Raw genomic sequence first — 18,968 nt, forward strand, 5'->3', positions numbered from 1 at the left:
AGCCAGCTATGAAACGAACTACGAGTGGAAATGTGGTTGGTCCAAATGACATACCTGTGGAGGTATGGAGATGTTGTCTTACTGACCAGATTGGTTGACACAATCTTGGAGAATGAGAGGATGCCTGAAGAAAGGAGGTGAAGTGCACTGATATGAATTTTCAAGAACAAGGGTGATGTGCAAACTGTAACTACAGAAGGATGCGAAAAAGAGGAAGACCTCAGAGAAGATTCATGGATTTAGCAAAGGAAGAAATGCAGAGGCATCCACAGGATTCACAAATAGTTTATTAATACTTTATTATTATTGTTGTTGTTGTTGTTGTTGTTATCATTATTAGTTTAGTAATCAGTTTGTTGGGTAAATAAGATTGTGGGGGGTTTAATAACAAAAACTCAAATAACATCTACAATATAAGCCATGGACTCATATCAACATCGTTATGCTCAATGCAATGATCAGGATTTTCTCCAAGTCTGTTGTGGCCAGAGCTATCCTCTACACTGTTGCATGCTGGGGCAGCAGGTTGAGGGCTGCTGATGCCAACAGACTCAATAAACCGATCTGCAAGGCCAGCAATGTTGTGGGGATGGAGCTGGACTCTCTTAAGGTGGTGATGGAGAGGCGAATGTTGTCCAAGATAAAGACAATGTTGGATAATTCCTCCCACCCACTCCATCACATGCTGGCTAGCCACAGGAGCACGTTCAGTGAGAGACTGAGATTACCAAAAAGCACCACTGAACGACACAGGAAATCATTCCTGCCTGTGGCCATCTCCCTGTACAACTCATCCACCTAACACACTGTATACTGCAATAGCTACACCCTTTTTGCACATGCTCTTCTTTCTTATTCAGATATTTAGTCGTAAGTGACTTATATGTATGTATATATTGTGCTATTTCTTACTTCTTGTTTTGTCTATTTTTGTTACTGTTTGTACTGGAGCACTGTAACCAACATAATTTCCCCTAGGGATCAATGAAGTATTCTGATTCTGGTTAACAATTGCACAATATAGTGAAGTAAGATAGAAACAAGGTTAACATGTAGGTAAAGAAAATAAATAATAATAATAAAAATGATAAGACATAACAACTGGAATTTGCTTTTAATCTCAAACGGCGCCGAGAGGGGTTGCAGGTGGCGCGCTTTGATTACCTGCGCATCATTTGACGCACACGTCATCGTCCAACTGGCTCAGTGCGCATGCGCTTTAAACTTCATTCGAGGAAGTGGTAGGACAGGCACCAGAAGCGATAGGGAAGAGTTTGTTGTTAACTCCACCTTCAGAGAAGACAAAAAGAACGCCTCGCAACATTTTCAAAATGTCGGAATTTGATACCAACCCGTTCGCAGATACTGCCAGCGAAAACCCTTTCAATGTAAGTACGAGGACTGAGATTATAAGGCGCAGTCGGTGACATATCAAACGGCGGCAGTTAAACGGTAGCCAGCACGCCAGGAAACTTGTTGGGTGGATGTCGGGGCGGGGACCTACGTCTTTGAGGATTGCAACCATTTGGCAGGAAGTGTGACTGACAGTTTTTTAACCAATCACGTGGCTTGTAAAACGGCTGCATATCCTGTGAGTTTAGTTGCAGGAAGTTAAACTTGAAATGTGTGTGTCAGATATATTTTTTAAGCCACAGTACCTATTTTCTGCTTCCTTCGGAAGATAATGTACATTATTGTGTGCATTTCTAATGTCTTAGACGTGATTTGTGATAGTTCTGGTGGTTTGTAATGTGACGTTTATCGAAACTGCTGGTTTTCTCTCTACAAAGAGCTTCTAGCACACAGGATGTCTGATAGTAGGCCAGTTGTTTGTGGAAATAGGAACGTCCTTCCTTCACTTTAAAATATTAAAATGGGCGAGCGACAAACTAAGGTCTTTCTTTATATGCACTGAAATAATATATCGTTATATGAACAGATTTATAGTAGGAAAGCCTACTGGGAATGTTCTTATCCTCATGTTCAGAAATAGTGAGAGTAAGAGTGTTTAGTTGCTATGTCTTTATAGATTTTCTTTTGTTCCCTTGCACTAAACTGGGTTAATAACTGAAACAAGCCCAGAATTTCACATTTGGTCATCAATGTTTCTGTTGGCTTTTTCAAAAAGACGTGTTGAAGCTTTGAGGAGTATACTGTGAAAGAAGTTAAACACAGCCAGGTTTTCTTAGTGTTAGCAGGCTTGACAAAACCTAAAACCCTAGTCTGAGGTAATGGGGATCACAGTGGTGGTTACTGCTCCGGACAAGGCTATCTGTTCAGTCTAAGTTACCAAGGTAATTTGGCCAGTTATGAAGAGAGCCACTTTTGAGACACAAGAAACTGCTGTCACGTTAAGTTTGACAAGCTCACTGACCCATTAATTGTACTTTGTAGTACACTCAGGAGCTAGAATTATTTGCCATTCATAAAGGAAGTGGTTTGACCCCTGGCTGCTTTAGTCTGCATGGAAAAGTGTACTTGGGCAATTTTACCTCCATTATTGCCTAGTCCTCATCTGAAATTGAAAATGAATTAATAGAAAGTAACAGAAGTCATAGAAAAAGACAAGTAGAATAAAGTACAATGTGAATATGTGTGTGAAAAGGAAGATGTGGCTTTTAGTCTTTAAGTGCTTTGAGTACTCAGTAAGAGTAGACAACCCCTTTAAATGCACCAGTCTGTGATTTAATATTATGCCAGCCAAGAAAAGGATGAAAATGAAATAAATGGCTGACACAGAGGCAGCAGCAGTTAGGGAGACTCTGACATTGATTAATCCCTAATGTAAGTTACTCTTTAAAAACCTAGTTTTTGTCACTGTGTCTCATACTCCTTTAACACAGTTTTTAACACACAGAAGTTTCAAACCCAACAATGGAAGAGCACCAATTTAAAAATGTTAACCATCATCTTTTGCTTGTTGTTTTTTATCCATATATATGTGTATATATAAGAATGCATGATTTATTGTACATGTGTATGTACATGCAGGGAAACAGTCCTTTCATATCAGGTTTTCTCTTTCACGGAAACCTTTGAAGTCTGTCAGGAATTATCTCACACTCCACAAGTTTTCTGTTTTTTTCTCTAGGACATGAGCTAGATATGTTAGCCTAGTTTCTGCAGTAGTAAAGAACCTGTTTATGTTTTCCATCTTTCCTTCTTATTATGCAATATGAAATTCATAAAGTAAAAAAAAAACAAAATTAAAGACTGAACCTGTCATAACTCTCCTTATTTAACAGTTTTTGAAATGAAGTGTAACATTTTAGTAACAGTGGCCATTCTTCAAAATGTAGAATTAGATAAAATGCAACATAAAAGGTGAATAGAAACTTAGCAGATTAATCACAATGGCTTGATCATGATGTCAGATTTGAATAACCGCATAGATAAGTGGGTGTTTGCATCTGTTAAAACACACGTGCTGTTGTTAGGGTTTTTCAGTTCTACCAAATGTTAAGAAATCCATCTTATTGCAGAGAGAGCAACAGTTTATAGGGGCATTCAGAGTCCAAGGTTCAACCAGGCCTCACATTTAGTGTGACATATTTAACAGTAAATTGCTCTTATCACACTCCAAATCAAAACCAATGACCTGTGGGTACTATTCTGTGTAAGATTTAAGTGGCATTATGCTTTTACAGTATTGCAGAATGGAACTTTTGTTATCTCAAGTGTTCAATAGGTGTGACGTCAGTGGAGACTTCTGTTTGTTTGGTGGGTGGACTGGATAAATACCCTAGTAGCAGCTGGAGTATAATATGTACTCTGAAAAGCAGTTCTATTCATAAAAGCTCACTGTCTGTGGTCACATTAAATATTTAACATGTTACCAACCTTTGAAAGAATATAAAAAATGTTAAAATGTGCATGTTTGTGGACTGCAGACTGCACTATGCTGCTTTTTCCCCCCTGTAGGCCTTTCTGAGCATGTGCTTCTATCATTTGTAGCACTGTGGTATCTAAATTATTAATTTTGGGCCTTTGCTGGACAGATGCAGTGAAGATGTTTACAGGTGGGAATGTTTACAGGTGTGTCACTTTCCTATGGTTAGGAAAGCAGGTAGAGAAAGGGGAATACATGCAGCAAAGGGCCGCGGGTTGGAGACGTGCCCATGCCATACTGCTTTTGGTCACCTGTTCACCCAGTGAGCTAAACCTGCACCCCATGGCTGTGGTATCTAATGTAAAATGTAGTAGTATCCAGCTGCTGTTTTGAAATGGCCACACCTAGGCAATCAGCAGTTATGAGAGCATGTCCGGTTTCCTTGTACAGAGACGTTAAAGTCACTGTATTATTTTTGTATTAAAATATGCCATGTTCATCTATATACAGTACGCAGTTTTCCATATATCGGCATATATGGAAAACTGCATCTTTGTATGTCTGTCTATTGTTTTGAAGATGCTGTCCTCTTGTTTGAGGCTTGTCCCAGCTCGGTTTTCATTTCAGAGACTGTGTAAGTTTGCTGTCATCAGTTACTTTATTCAATGCTGTCAGTTTGTCTCTCTAAAGGATGTATAATAAGCCACTCCTCGCTGTTTACTAAGCATATGTTTTTTACCTGTGTAATTAGGTAAAGACGTTTTGCATGAGAGCCTTTGAATATCTTTGCAGGCAACAAGGAGTTGTTTCGTAAAATGTATCATGGGTCATTTAAGTTGGGTTTAGAGGTTAATTCCATTCACCCTTTTCCCTTTATATTGCTAGCTGTTGATCGTCTCACTCAGACGTCTCTATGTTGCCGTCTGGGAATGTTTACAGGTGTGTCACAAGCACATATTAACAAGCAGGCGAGCTCTTATCACACTGTTGGTGAGTGACGTGTCACGTAGTCATGTGAAGTACTCGTTCCGTCAACCTTTTAAAGGAAGGACTGATTTGTCCCAGATTATTGAAGTGATTCTGGAAGTTGTTACTGTGTCATAGTTTTTGTTTTTGATCACCCACCGAGTTCACACAAACTTGCAGATGCAGCATTTCTCAGGACTGCATTGTACACCATCATTTCCAAATAAAAGCTTAGTTGTTACAATATGTTCTAGTGTAAATATTGGATATTGGTGTATATATATGTGTTTAGATGTTTCTTTTTATGTGCCAGTCTTGTCAGAGTAATTTACAGCATAGTTTCAGGTTCTTCCAGAACATCACAGGTTGTTGAGTTACATTTAAACCTTTTATAAGGAATGTTTTAATGAGGACAAGATATGAGTCTACATATGCGCAAGTTACATTTTACAACATAGTAGCAACCACCACACCCTATCAGTAAATTGTGTGTTTCATATATGTATATGACAGTGGTTATAGCTACTGTTGCATAACCCTCTGCTTTCTGAATTTTAAATATTGCCATTGTGGCTGCTGCCATGTTGGTATGTTGCTGAAATCGAGACCTGGAGTAGACAAAGGTCATTGGGAGGGTTGCAAACACAATATGTAATAATCTGTGCCAAATCAAATATGCATATCCTTCCACTGTAACTCACATTTTGAGTAAACCTCAAGTGGCCATCAGAAGAACTGCAGTTTTTGGAACTTGTTCAGCTGCTTCAATTTTCAGCCCCAGAGGGCTTAACAAACTCAGCCTTAGGAAACCATTATTTCCATTGTCAACTGTCAACTAATTCACTGCTGCTAGACTTCACGAAGAAAAGAACTGACTAGGGCTCCAAATACAAAGAGTGTTTGACTCCACTGCCCAACCCTCTGAAGAATCCAGATATCAAAGGGATATTCATAGAAATCAAAGCTCAGATACTTTCCCTACTGAAAGACGTGAAGAGCAGGCCAGAGGTTGCACCACCATCAGAAACAAGCTGGTTCAGCCTATGTCGTGTGGTGTGTCTGCTCAAGACATGGCCATGGAGCAGACAGTATGGAGTTTCTGTTCATCCTCTGTAAAGAAACCATGAACAACCTGTTGAAGTACACAGGATATGGAAACACAGCAGGACTTCTTGCAGCTTGACTAGGACTCTTCTGACTCCTAGGACACAGGAAAAGAATACAAACCTGCTAACTCAGTTTTGTGATAACCCCTTCACTGGTTATGTAGGTTAGAGTTATTGAACCTTTTGGAGGAAAAAAATCTCTCCAATCTACCTGAAGACATCTCTGATTCAGACTCTGACTACTGCTGCTGAACAACTAGGCCAAGTTTTCCAGACTGAGCCTACGGGCCCCACCCCCGACACATCTTGAGCTGTGTCCCATTTTAAGACCTGGATTTTTTTTCAAAGCTGGTATTTGTAGCTGGGCTGAATTTGAGCCTTTATTCTGAGCAAACTGCTGAGTGTAGAGGTGTGTCTAAAAACTTCAGGTACTGGATCAGAGAATCTCATCGTCGTCGGGGGCTATAGATTGGAGAGGAGAAAAAAATCAGAAAAAATTGTGTGAGGTGTAACCGGGATAAGTGGTAGCAATTAAGTTAAACAGAAGCTGAAGCTGTGTCAGGAAGATGGAGAACAATAAAATATTTGTGTAAGTTTAATTGAGACTAATTTTGCTTTGCAGGGTCTCTTTGGTTGTCCTTACCGATATTGACTGACAACCACTTAAATACAAATACAAAAGGACAATTTGCAATTAAGCTGTTGGCACATCCTAGAAATCTTACCGTCTTCCTTTCAAATAGGACAGACCCTTGTTGAATTACATCACGACACATGCGTGTTCCATCACAGGAGGCTCCAGAGACCCTGTTGGGCTGAAGTGGCGTCATGTATGGCAGGAATTCACAGTTACTGTTGTAGTTTTGGTGTGAATAAAAATTTCCTAGTACCCTCCCCCCCCCCCCCCCCCCCCTCTCATATTTCTTTTTGCATGCCAATATAAAGTGCATCATTAAAATTTTAGGTCATGTGTTGGGATGCCACAAGCTGCCAAAATAGTGTCATCATCCGGTGCAGATGTCAAAACATGCTTTCTAGTTTTTTATTTTAGATTTAGGTTGTGCTTTACAGTTTTAATTCCTTAATAAAAAGGTTTATTGGAAGAAAACTGTATGTTTTTAATGTTTTTAAGCCTTTAAAAGGTCTCCAAAAGGTCTTAAAAGGCTTTGAGAGAAATCTATAATTGCGTGCATGTGTGTAAAATGTATTGAACTGCATCGATGGAATTTATCAGGTCCCGACTTTCTTTTCTCAGACGTGTCAAAATAAGCAGTGCCTTCTCATATTATAGAGAGTGGTTAAATCAATAGTGAGCTCACTTGAGTCATTTAATGATTACCAGTGCTTCTCCAGGGGTAATATTACCAGGAACCTCAGAGGTTATTGCTGGATGTTATTGTACTTTACTTTATGACTTTGGCAAAGCATGATACGAGATTTCATAATCTCGGCTTCCTTTTTTCTTTTTGAGGGTTGCTTTCAGTGTTTCAGGAAATGGTAAAGCTTATAACAAAGAGTTCTTCTGGAGAGAAAACGAACAGCACTAAATGAATTTCTTCATTGTAGATTTTAAGTCTAAATAAACTTGATATTCTTTATTTATTTATATTTATAAATATCTATTTATTTTATATTTATATTCTTGCAAAACGGTTCAGTTAAGCCATGTCAGTTAAGCCATGTAAATGCACTTACCTCTAATAGCAGCTCACCAAACCTGGTACAAGAGGCCTCTTTTTCATTACTGTATAGCACCTACACTTATTTCTGCAGCTTTTGGCTCAAAGATAAGAAATACTTCCAAGCTGTCATCATAGACAGACATTGGATCAAAATGTATTTGTAGATTTTCAGGTAACCCATTATTATTTTCTGCATGGAGAAAAGTTGATAAAGATGAGCACATGTTTTTATTATTATTTTTATTGTTTTTCCAGGATCCCTCTGTCACTCAGGTGACAAAATCCAACATCGAACCAGTTGACCAGTACAACCCTTTCTCTGCTCAACCCAATGTAAGACATCTGGAAGCTACATTTTCTACTCATTTTGTTGGTTTTGAAACCATTTGATGGTGTCTTATCTGCACATTTCCTCATTATTTCGTTTTCCTGTCAAAATATTGTATCTTTTGTTTTTTCTCACCATCTTTCAGTTCACCATTTCAATTTTTTGGTCTTCTTGGCCTGCTTATGTCGCCATTCCCTTTATCTTCTTAGCCTTGTTTTCCTGGTATTCTTTCTCTTTTACTGGTTGCATTTGAATCTTTTGTTTGCTTATTGTTGTTTTTTAGGATGGACTAGCAGCTCACACCACATCTCCTGCTGTGCTACAGCCATCTACAGAGCCCAGTCCACAGGTGAGAATTTATACCAAACCCACCACTTATCTGATTAAAAAAAAATGTTTTTATGAAGGTGAATGAGCAGGTGTGGGTGAGATTTTATAACAATCTAGCATTATTATTGCACAATTATGTGACCTCACTCTGTTTTTTCAGTTGATGGATGGTGGGAATTATGAGATTGAGATACATCGAAGCCCTGATTGACAACAAAGAGCAGAATAAGACTCAGTTGCAGTTTACTGAAGCTGTAAGACGGCCCCAGTCTGTCAGGAGAGGTTGGCTAATGCTAACATTGTGCAAAGCAAGCTAAAAATGCATCTGGAAGTAAAACATTTTTGAGAGCAACTCAAACCTACTGTAGAAGACCACTACATCTAAGCCAAGATGAGCAAGACCATTTATTGAAATTCAATAAATGCATTTAAAAAATTTCAGTTCTTATCCTAGGTCTAGATATCACAGATGGGCTCTTAATCACATATTCCTACTGCAGCACATTTAGAAGAACTCATAATAACTATGATGACAATTGGATGTTATTTAGTGACGGTGTGAATGGAGGTGTGCATTTTGTCTTGCCCTCTGCTGTGCTCTGGGTACTAAAATTGTGGAAACCACTAAGAAAGAGTATTTTCTTAAGTTCCAATTCTACTTATCCTGCCTGTGTAATTAAGTTATTTTTTCACACAGATGGTGTAGCCGTTTCTTTTACTCAAAGCCATTTAGTTGCTACATCGAACTAAATGTCCAAACCTTATTTTGTCAAAAAGATCACAAAACTGAGCTTTTAATTAGGGGTGGGTTTTTATAATCGATTTATCGATTTAAAATCGATTCTGGCTTGGATAACGTGAAATCGATTCATTAAAATCCTGAATCGTTTTTTTAATATAAATTTATTTTGCCCAAAATGCCAGAATCTCAGGTGAAAAATCACAAAATTTCAATAACCACCAAACAGCTAAGACAGTAAATGAGAGCAGGTACACGGATTCTGCACAAAGACGTAAACACACAGCAGGACCCGCGGATCAGAATCAGTGAGATGTCGCCTTTCTCACCTGACGGCACGGACACGGTCGGAGCTGAAAGCCGACAGCTCGTCTACCGTTATTTACAGCCTGTCGGCCGCTGTTTTTTTCCCCGTTTACATACTTCTGAAAAGAAAACCTAATTTCTGCCGTTCAATACTGAACAAATTTAAACTTTTTAAAATTATGCAAAACGCTCAGCTGTGTCTCTAATAAAACCGCTGTAACGTCAGAGGTAACGTTCATATGTTCATTAATGGTTTTCTTTCGTTTTTGATGTACTGCAGAATAATTTTATAAAATCCCAGGCCAGGAAAACCTTCATGTTTTTCTGTGTTTTATCCTCAGCTACTTTGACACAAAGGCCTCTGCTGTGATGCTTACACCTTTGATAAAGTCTTGCGTGTGCCAGCTTCCTTCCTTTTTATTTACATACAACAATATGTAAATGTACTGATCTGAATTATAATATTTCTGACTGTCAATATTTCCCATATTCAAATCGAATTGAATTGAATCGAATCGAATTTAATCGAATCGTGGATCGAATCTATTAAGGACCTTGTGAATCAGAATCGAATCGATTCTAGAAATCAGTGACGATACCCAGCCCTACTTTTAATGTAATTTCTCTAATTGATAAAGTCAGGCATAATCCTACCTACTAACTATTCTAGTCTAGCAACATCTGATTCAAAGAATAAAATGTTTAGAAATTGCATTTTTTAGCAACACGTGGCTCATTTTAGAATTCTAAAATAACTGGATGTGTCTAAAGGGCAATCTGTCCCTTCAGACTCTCAGTATGGTCCTTACGTCAGGATGTGTGGTTGCTACACAAACATCTACTCACTTTACACATTATTATAATGAAGCTCTTTGTTCTGTCCTATAAATATTCATGAATAGCAAAACAGATCACCTGCGTCCTACCTCTTCCTGGCAAGTCAGAGATCAGATATGATAACCATGAATATGTATTTCCTGTAATATGTCATTTAAAAGTCAAGTACACCCTTTTAGATGCCTGCGAAAACAGATGCAATTCAGAGTGTTTATTGAAGTGGCTCACAGCGACTCATTGTTGTCTTGGGTGTTAAAAACTGAAACTAGAAAGCTTATATGTGAAGTGAATCATTTCTGCACCGTTTCCTTGCTATTTGCATGAAATCTGAATCTCCTGACAGTGGCTTAGATAATTTTCTGTGCATCTAATGTGGTGGTTGAGTGAAGCGTTTCCTCCTTTTTCAGGCAACTGCTGCTGCAGCTCAGGCCAACCTGCTGAGGCAGCAGGAAGAGCTGGAGAGGAAAGCTGCCGAGCTGGACCGCAGAGAGCATGAGCTACAGAGCAGAGGCCTGACAGGTCATTAAAAACAAAACTCCTCAGCACAGCGCCCTGATAACAGACAATGATTTGCAACGTGTGCATTATGTACCAAAGACAAATATAAAACTACATCCTTGCACACACTGGCTTTTTTTTTTGTTTGTTTTGTTTTGTTTGTTTTTTGGCTCTGATATTCATATTCATATCAATAGGTCTGCAAAGAGCTATAACATTAATATGAAGATCATTATCTGTTAATTATCAACTCTGGTGAATGACTGAATATCTGGTGAAATGTGTCTTCATGTGCTGCATCTGCTGATGTAAACTTGCGGTGATAAGTTTTTAGTTTAGTTTAAAAAGCAGATGCTTAGATAGGTTTATGTAAACAGTGCAGTTATGTTCCAGAGGCACAGCAGTGACATTATCCAGCCTGCTTAGGTAGGAATGCTGCTGTACATTGACTCCCACACACTTGAGTAAATGACTCAGATGAATGTGTCAGTATTTTAAAAATAACCACCGGTTGCTTGTTGTTAAACTCTATTCGTGCTCATGATATATCTGCTGTCTTGTATTTATAGTTTGCCATGCTGATGTTATCTCTTGACTCGACAGGTAAAGAGAACAACTGGCCTCCACTTCCAAAGTTCTTCCCCATCAAACCATGTTTTTACCAGGACTTCTCAGAGGAAATCCCCCCAGAGTACCAGAGAGTCTGCAAGATGATGTACTACCTCTGGATGTGTAAGCACATTACATTTTTAGGGGGGCGGACATTGGAAGTCTGAGAAGTAAAAACCTTTCGGGAAGGTTTGAAGCTCTGAATCGGTGTCAAAATGTACCTTAAAATCACTTCTTAACAACACCGGTTGGTGTGATGGGAAAAACACTCCAGCCAGTACTGTTTAGTTTTTGTTCTTCTTTGCTGTATACATACAGGGAGTGCAGAATTATTAGGCAAGTTGTATTTTTGAGGAATAATTTTATTATTGAACAACAACCATGTTCTCAATGAACCCAAAAAACTCATTAATATCAAAGCTGAATGTTTTTGGAAGTTGTTTTTAGTTTTAGCTATTTTAGGGGGATATCTGTGTGTGCAGGTGACTATTACTGTGCATAATTATTAGACAACTTAACAAAAAACAAATATATACCCATTTCAATTATTTATTTTTACCAGTGAAACCAATATAACATCTCCACATTCACAAATATACATTTCTGACATTCAAAAACAAAACAAAAACAATTCAGCGACCAATATAGCCACCTTTCTTTGCAAGGACACTCAAAAGCCTGCCATCCATGGATTCTGTCAGTGTTTTGATCTGTTCACCATCAACATTGCGTGCAGCAGCAACCACAGCCTCCCAGACACTGTTCAGAGAGGTGTTCTGTTTTCCCTCCTTGTAAATCTCACATTTGATGATGGACCACAGGTTCTCAATGGGGTTCAGATCAGGTGAACAAGGAGGCCATGTCATTAGTTTTTCTTCTTTTATACCCTTTCTTGCCAGCCACGCTGTGGAGTACTTGGACGCGTGTGATGGAGCATTGTCCTGCATGAAAATCATGTTTTTCTTGAAGGATGCAGACTTCTTCCTGTACCACTGCTTGAAGAAGGTGTCTTCCAGAAACTGGCAGTAGGACTGGGAGTTGAGCTTGACTCCATCCTCAACCCGAAAAGGCCCCACAAGCTCATCTTTGATGATACCAGCCCAAACCAGTACTCCACCTCCACCTTGCTGGCGTCTGAGTCGGACTGGAGCTCTCTGCCCTTTACCAATCCAGCCACGAGCCCATCCATCTGGCCCATCAAGACTCACTCTCATTTCATCAGTCCATAAAACCTTAGAAAAATCATTCTTGAGATATTTCTTGGCCCAGTCTTGACGTTTCAGCTTGTGTGTCTTGTTCAGTGGTGGTCGTCTTTCAGCCTTTCTTACCTTGGCCATGTCTCTGAGTATTGCACACCTTGTGCTTTTGGGCACTCCAGTGATGTTGCAGCTCTGAAATATGGCCAAACTGGTGGCAAGTGGCATCTTGGCAGCTGCACGCTTGACTTTTCTCAGTTCATGGGCAGTTATTTTGCGCCTTGGTTTTTCCACACGCTTCTTGCGACCCTGTTGACTATTTTGAATAAAACGCTTGATTGTTCGATGATCACGCTTCAGAAGCTTTGCAATTTTGAGACTGCTGCATCCCTCTTCAAGATATCTCACTATTTTTGACTTTTCTGAGCCTGTCAAGTCCTTCTTTTGACCCATTTTGCCAAAGGAAAGGACGTTGCCTAATAATTATGCACACCTGATATAGGGTGTTGATGTCATTAGACCACACCCCTTCTCATTACAGAGATGCACATCACCTAATATGCTTAATTGGTAGTAGGCTTTCGAGCCTATACAGCTTGGAGTAAGACAACATGCATGAAGAGGATGATGTGGACAAAATACTCATTTGCCTAATAATTCTGCACTCCCTGTACATGATACTGAAATTCTGGTTAGAATACAATCACTGACTCTCTCTCTACTGTTGTCCTCAGTCAACTGTGTGACTCTGTTCCTCAACCTGCTGGCATGTTTGGCTTTCTTCACCACGGCTTCAAGCAATGGTGTGGACTTTGGTCTCTCCATTCTCTGGCTCATCCTCTTTGCTCCCTGCTCCTTCCTCTGCTGGTACCGACCCTGTCTACAAGGCCTTCAGGTGAGTCCCCCCATCATGAAAGGTACTGTATGCATCATTTGACCCCGTGTGTGGACAGTGATGTGTGTTTTTAAGAACTCTGCTTAAAAGGCATTTTTTTCATCTGGATTTTACAGACGTGTACATTAATGCATTAGCTTTTGAAATGTTTGTTCCCAAATGTATTGTGTATAAATTTAACAAAAAACCCTGTGAGTTTATTTTTAAGTTTCGATCAACTGCTGTGAACAAAAAGAAAAATGCCTGATAACTTTGATACTTTTTGTAACAACGATAATGCTTCTGCGCCAAATGTATTCGCTTTGCCTTGTAATTTTTGTGCTGTCACAGTGTGTATTTCACACATTACATTTATATTACAGCGTTGCCATGGTAAAGATTTGCACTTGCACATGTCACTTACATTCATATAACTGTACTCCTGATATAAATGTGTTTTCTAAGTCTGAAAGTTTAATGGATGGTTATTTTCCTCTTTTTTTTCAGGACTGACAGCTCCTTCAGCTTCTTCTTGTTCTTCTTTGTGTTTTTTTGCCAAGTGGTAATCTTCATCATCCAGTCAATAGGCATACCCCACTGGGGCAACAGGTGAGTGTCATGTATGTCCTATTTTTCAATAAAAACTTTAGTTTTCCAGATGGCTTCTTCAAAAGTAAATATGTGGGCATTACGTTTATGGTTTTTAAGCATATACTTGAAATAATATGTTAAGGATATAATCAATTTATGCTTGTTGGGTTAGCTTTTTTTTTTTTATTACCCTCTGCAAATTTCAAATATTTTTTTTTAAACTCTAATCTGTATTTAATTACATATCTCTATAAATAAAGCTTATATTAGTCCACCATGTTATGGTATGCATTGCATGAAAGTAAATCAGAGTCCTATTTCAATTTCAGTTTGTGCATCTTCATCACAAACCACAGACATTTTGGATATAAAGTCGTAACAGTTATTTCATATTCTGTTGGCGGCTTTAGTGAAATTTAGAAGTTTAAAAAACTATTTTTAAACACCAGAAATTGCAATAAGTATATTTTAAGTTCAAGTTCGAACAAATGTTATAATTTAACATATAATTTTGACAGAATAATTATGTTTATATTAATATTAATTCATAGTATGTATGAATCTCATAAGAGCTTATGAATAGATAATAAAATAACTGGTTTCAGGGGAGTATTCACGTTGTGATCGTGTCCCCCTGACTGACAAAGTGTTTTGTGTGCTTGTGATTTGTTGCGTTAAATAATCAGAACTATTACCGGTCATTTGGCCTGTCAGCTGCCGTCCTCTCTCTTTCCTTCATTTTCTGCAATCTTTCATCTCTTACGACAGAAACTTTCCATTCTTCAGCCTCTAGCCTGCTGCCTCTCTGTCTGCAGGTAACTCTGTAAGTTTCTGCTGCTTGCAGTCTGTTACCCCACCATTTCTTTGTTCTCTTTTCCCAATCTAAGTGTGTTTCAGCTTAAACTGCATCAGAATACGGTGTCATAACCTCTGCTCTTTAACCAGTGATCCATTTTAAATACTAACCTGCTGTTTTTTACTTTGTTTGTTTGTTGTTGTTTTTTTCCTATTTTTTTTAACTTCTTAATATTACGATCAAATTAATTATAAATGTATTAAAGTCAAACACAGTTTTAAAGGTAAAAAGAAGAATAAGAGCAACAGAAAATGAGGGCAGTGATGTTCATTTATTTCATGTTAATTATTTAACCAGAAAGTGGTTGGCATTTGTTTTTGTTTTTGTCAGGCTGCTTCCAAAACACATTCTTCTCTTCTCCTCAAATCTAATATAGCAGCGTACATGTGTTGTACACTGTATGTTGTATGTTTCCTTCTGTTGAATACAATTTTAAGTTTCACTGATGCTGTTCATAAGATCACCTAAAACTCTGCTGTTTGTTGCAGTGGTTGGCTCTCTGCATTCACTATCATCAGTGAACACCGTGCAGTGGGAATCATCATGATCATAGTGGCCATCCTCTTCACTTTGTGCGCTGTGATGTCTGTCATTCTGCTCAAGATGGTAAGAGTTGCCTCACTTTTCTTTTTTTCTTAATTTTCTTCAGAACACAGTTTTTATCTCTGGTTATTTTACTTGTTGACTCACTAATCAACAGTTGCTAGATGTCTGTGTAATGTTATGGTTGATTTTTGGTTAACACCAGTGCAAATCCTTCAAGTGCACCAATCACAATGAAATGGAATTCCAGCCATTCATTCATTCTTACATGTGTGTCCAGTTCAGGAGCCTATCCCAGCTCTATGCTTCTAATAGGGCAAGAAGCAAGGTAGATCCTGGACAGGTCACCATTGTGTCACAAGGCTAACACAGAGAGAAAGACCGTCATTCACGCTCACATCTAAGGCATTTTTAGAAATACGACATGCTTATCTCTAGTCTGTGGGAAGAAACCAGTGTATCCAGAGAGAAACCCATCTGGCCAGTATGTTTGAACCAGCAACCCTCTTGTTGTGCTGCCTGCTAAATTCAATTTAGAAATAAAATAATAATTCCACTTCATTTTTGTAGCACCAGATCAAAACAGTCATTGCAAATTGCTTTATATTAGAGAGAAGCCAAAATCAGTTGATCCCCTATGAGCCGTACTTGGTGATTTTTAGTAGGAAGAGACCTCATGCAGTACCAGGCCGAAGCGGGATTTATTTTCCAGCAGAGGTAGCTCGTTTGGTGTCTCCTCCCATACAGGGATGACTTACCTGTTTAAACAGCAATTTTCTCACAATTTCTTCCTCCTCAGGTCCACAGCATGTACCGACGTACTGGGGCCAGTTTCCAGAAGGCACAGCAGGAGTTCTCTCAGGGCGTCTTCACCAATAAAACCTTCCAAACTGCCGCTGCTGGAGCAGCTTCCTCTGCTGCCCAGGGATCCTTCCAGGCAAACAACTAATGGTAGAATTAGCTAAACTGAGCTTGTTTAGCAGGTCAATGTCTGTACATTATCAGGTCTGGATAATTAATTAAACTAAAGCTGAACAAATGAGCCTTTTGAAGCCATTGGCCAGATTTCTGGAAATAAGAATTTGACCTCATAATGTACAGACCCTGAGCCAGGTTAAGCTCCTTCACCCTTCACCATCAGCATTTCCCTGTATCTCCTTTTGCTTGTCACTTTCAGTGTGTGCTATGCAGAGTTACATCGACTGAAGTGGGTGTTTTTAAAAAAACAAACAAACAAACAAACAAAAAAGCAAGCAGTGGAGGGAAAGTGCAAACTGGAGTGTAAAGCATGAAGTTGACTCAGTGCTATTTCAGCATTTCTTGTACATAAAATATAAATATTTTACATTTCATGTGGGTGCAGTGAGCTTGCGGTCCTCCACACTGATGGAATATCCTGTAATATAAATAAGATGAAGTGTTTGTCATTGATTGACATGTATTTTGTCCTGGAAGCATATCTCTTTGCTTTTGTTTGCTGCACGTTTTCAGTCTAATGAGGAAGAAATGGATCTGATAGATCGTGCTAATTGTAATCTGTGTGGCCTTAAAGTTTTGGATATTCCTTGGATGTTATTGCACAAAATGACTTAAACCTGGAGTAAGAGGATCTTGGTAGTTAGCTCATGATTTCTACATAACCAATCGCATCCACAGAGGAAACCACATCGCTCCACATCATTTCATGCTTGTACTCAGATTTTTTTTTTAATCTAATTCGGCAGACTGAGGTTCTAATGTCCTTTGTTTGTTTGTTTTTCTCCAGCCGAATATTCTTGCTGAACTGGTAATATTTACAAATGTTATCAGGATCACATTCATTTTTTTTCTTATTTTTTAGCAGCTTCAGCTATGTCTTCTCACTACCTTGTTTAAGAGATGTTTCTAAGGAAACCAAACGAGTACTGAATATAAAAATGGAACATTTTTCTGATAAAATAAGTAGATCAACATTTCATATAGATTCTTTAATGGACTGAGTCCATCCAAGCTAGAGTATTTTTTTTTAAATTTACTAACATTTAATGCAGGAGAAATGTTAGAAAATTTGCAATGATTTTTTAAACGGTGTGAATATTTAACAACAATCAGAAAGTAAGTCGGGTATTCTGATTTCTGAGAAATCAGATATGTATCTGATTAGATGTATACCAAAGCAGTGTGAATATGATACATTTCATCCTCCTCAGAACAGATCCAGTTTCAGTAAACAGCTGCGGTATTTTCATTTCTTCTTGGAAATAGTGGAACATCTTCCTTGTATTCCTGTAACTTGTCCACTGAGCTCTAAATTATTTGTGTGTTGGTGTATATTTTCTACCTGATTTCATGTATTAAAAAACATGCGTGTGTGTGTGTGTTTATTGATTGTACTGTTTCAAAGCATCAGCTTGGATGTAACATGTTCCTAAATGACAAGTGCAAATTTGGATGTTTTTTTTATGACGTTCCTGCACCGCATAACGGTCTGATTGGGGGTTTGAGCTTATTTACACTATGTATAGTAAATATGGTTTTAAATTCACACATTTCTGAATGCAGATCTGGATTTTGTATTTTAGCGTCTATTAAAATTTCTTTGCTTTAATTTAAAACTGTTTTCCTTACTTTCTTTTTTTTTTTTTTTTTTTAGTTTTACAGAACATTTACTCTTCCTCCTCTCCCTCCCCCCCCCCCCCCCCCCCAAGTTTTAGATCTAATTTGAGTCAAGTTAATAGATACACTACACTGGTGAGGCCTGCTGTGATGAATGATTTCATGATGGTGGCACTGATTTTAAAAAAATCACAGGAGGCTGAGCTGGAGGTGGTAGAGTTGAAGATCTCAAGATGTGCACTGGGAGTGACCAGGTGCAACAGGATTTGATCTGAGTATATAAGAGCGATTGAGCAATATGGAGACACAGTTGAGAAGGTTTGGACATGTACGGAGGGTGGATGGTGGATATGAACAAAAGAATTTCCTGCATCTGGACGCAATAAAGTACATGTTATCTAAAAAGTAACTGGTTCACATTAGCATTAGCCCAACATCTGACATGATCAAAGGAGACATAATACCAGTGACGTGAAGACAATGATACTGCATCAATATGAGTTTGAATATTATTAAAGCTTAAGTATTTTAATCCATAAATGTCACATACCTTTAAATTGGGTAGCAATTTGAACTAGTATGATAGAACAAAGATAATGTTTTTCTTAGTGTTGCAAATCAAAAATTTGGGGGAAGAAAGTTGATATATTGATGCTTAGTTGCTACAATATGTAACAGAAATGCATCTGTATTGTGGACACCAGTGCTACCCCTCAGCCTCCTAGTAGATGCACCTTTGATATGAAAACTCATTCTCAATCTCATTCAGAAGATTTTCTGAAAGCTTGACCTCTAACCTTGACTTTGAGGTTGAGGTCACAGATTCAGACTTATCGGAGATGTCCGTGGCTAAACCTATGGCATCGATTTGAAACTCCTACATTGTCTGATTCTCAAGTTATCGCATTGACAAACTTGGGTGTCCATGCCAATAACCCATTAGCCTTTTATGGCTGAGGGGCAATGAGTGAACTAGAGCTGCAGGGATATCACATCGGATGCTTTAATCAGAGTTCTGAGGTGTTACCGGCATCCATCCATTTCTCAAATTGTTTACTGAGTTGTCTAACAGCAGCTGAGATA

At 38.5% G+C, this 18,968-nt stretch overlaps 1 protein-coding gene across 1 annotated transcript; it reads left to right on the top strand.

Annotated features, from left to right (window-relative positions):
* Positions 1-1,209: 1,209 nt before the first annotated feature.
* scamp2 (secretory carrier membrane protein 2) lies at positions 1,210-17,884 on the top strand. Its single transcript, XM_040026353.1, is given in 10 exon segments — positions 1,210-1,388; positions 7,839-7,916; positions 8,195-8,260; positions 10,531-10,642; positions 11,225-11,353; positions 13,161-13,300; positions 13,302-13,321; positions 13,808-13,909; positions 15,236-15,353; positions 16,090-17,884. Coding segments are annotated over 10 exon segments (972 nt in total). The 5' UTR covers positions 1,210-1,331; the 3' UTR covers positions 16,240-17,884.
* Positions 17,885-18,968: the final 1,084 nt, after the last annotated feature.

The sequence above is a fragment of the Simochromis diagramma genome, unplaced genomic scaffold (assembly GCF_900408965.1).
Source record: "Simochromis diagramma unplaced genomic scaffold, fSimDia1.1 OVJJ01000293.1, whole genome shotgun sequence".
NCBI lineage: Eukaryota > Metazoa > Chordata > Actinopteri > Cichliformes > Cichlidae > Simochromis > Simochromis diagramma.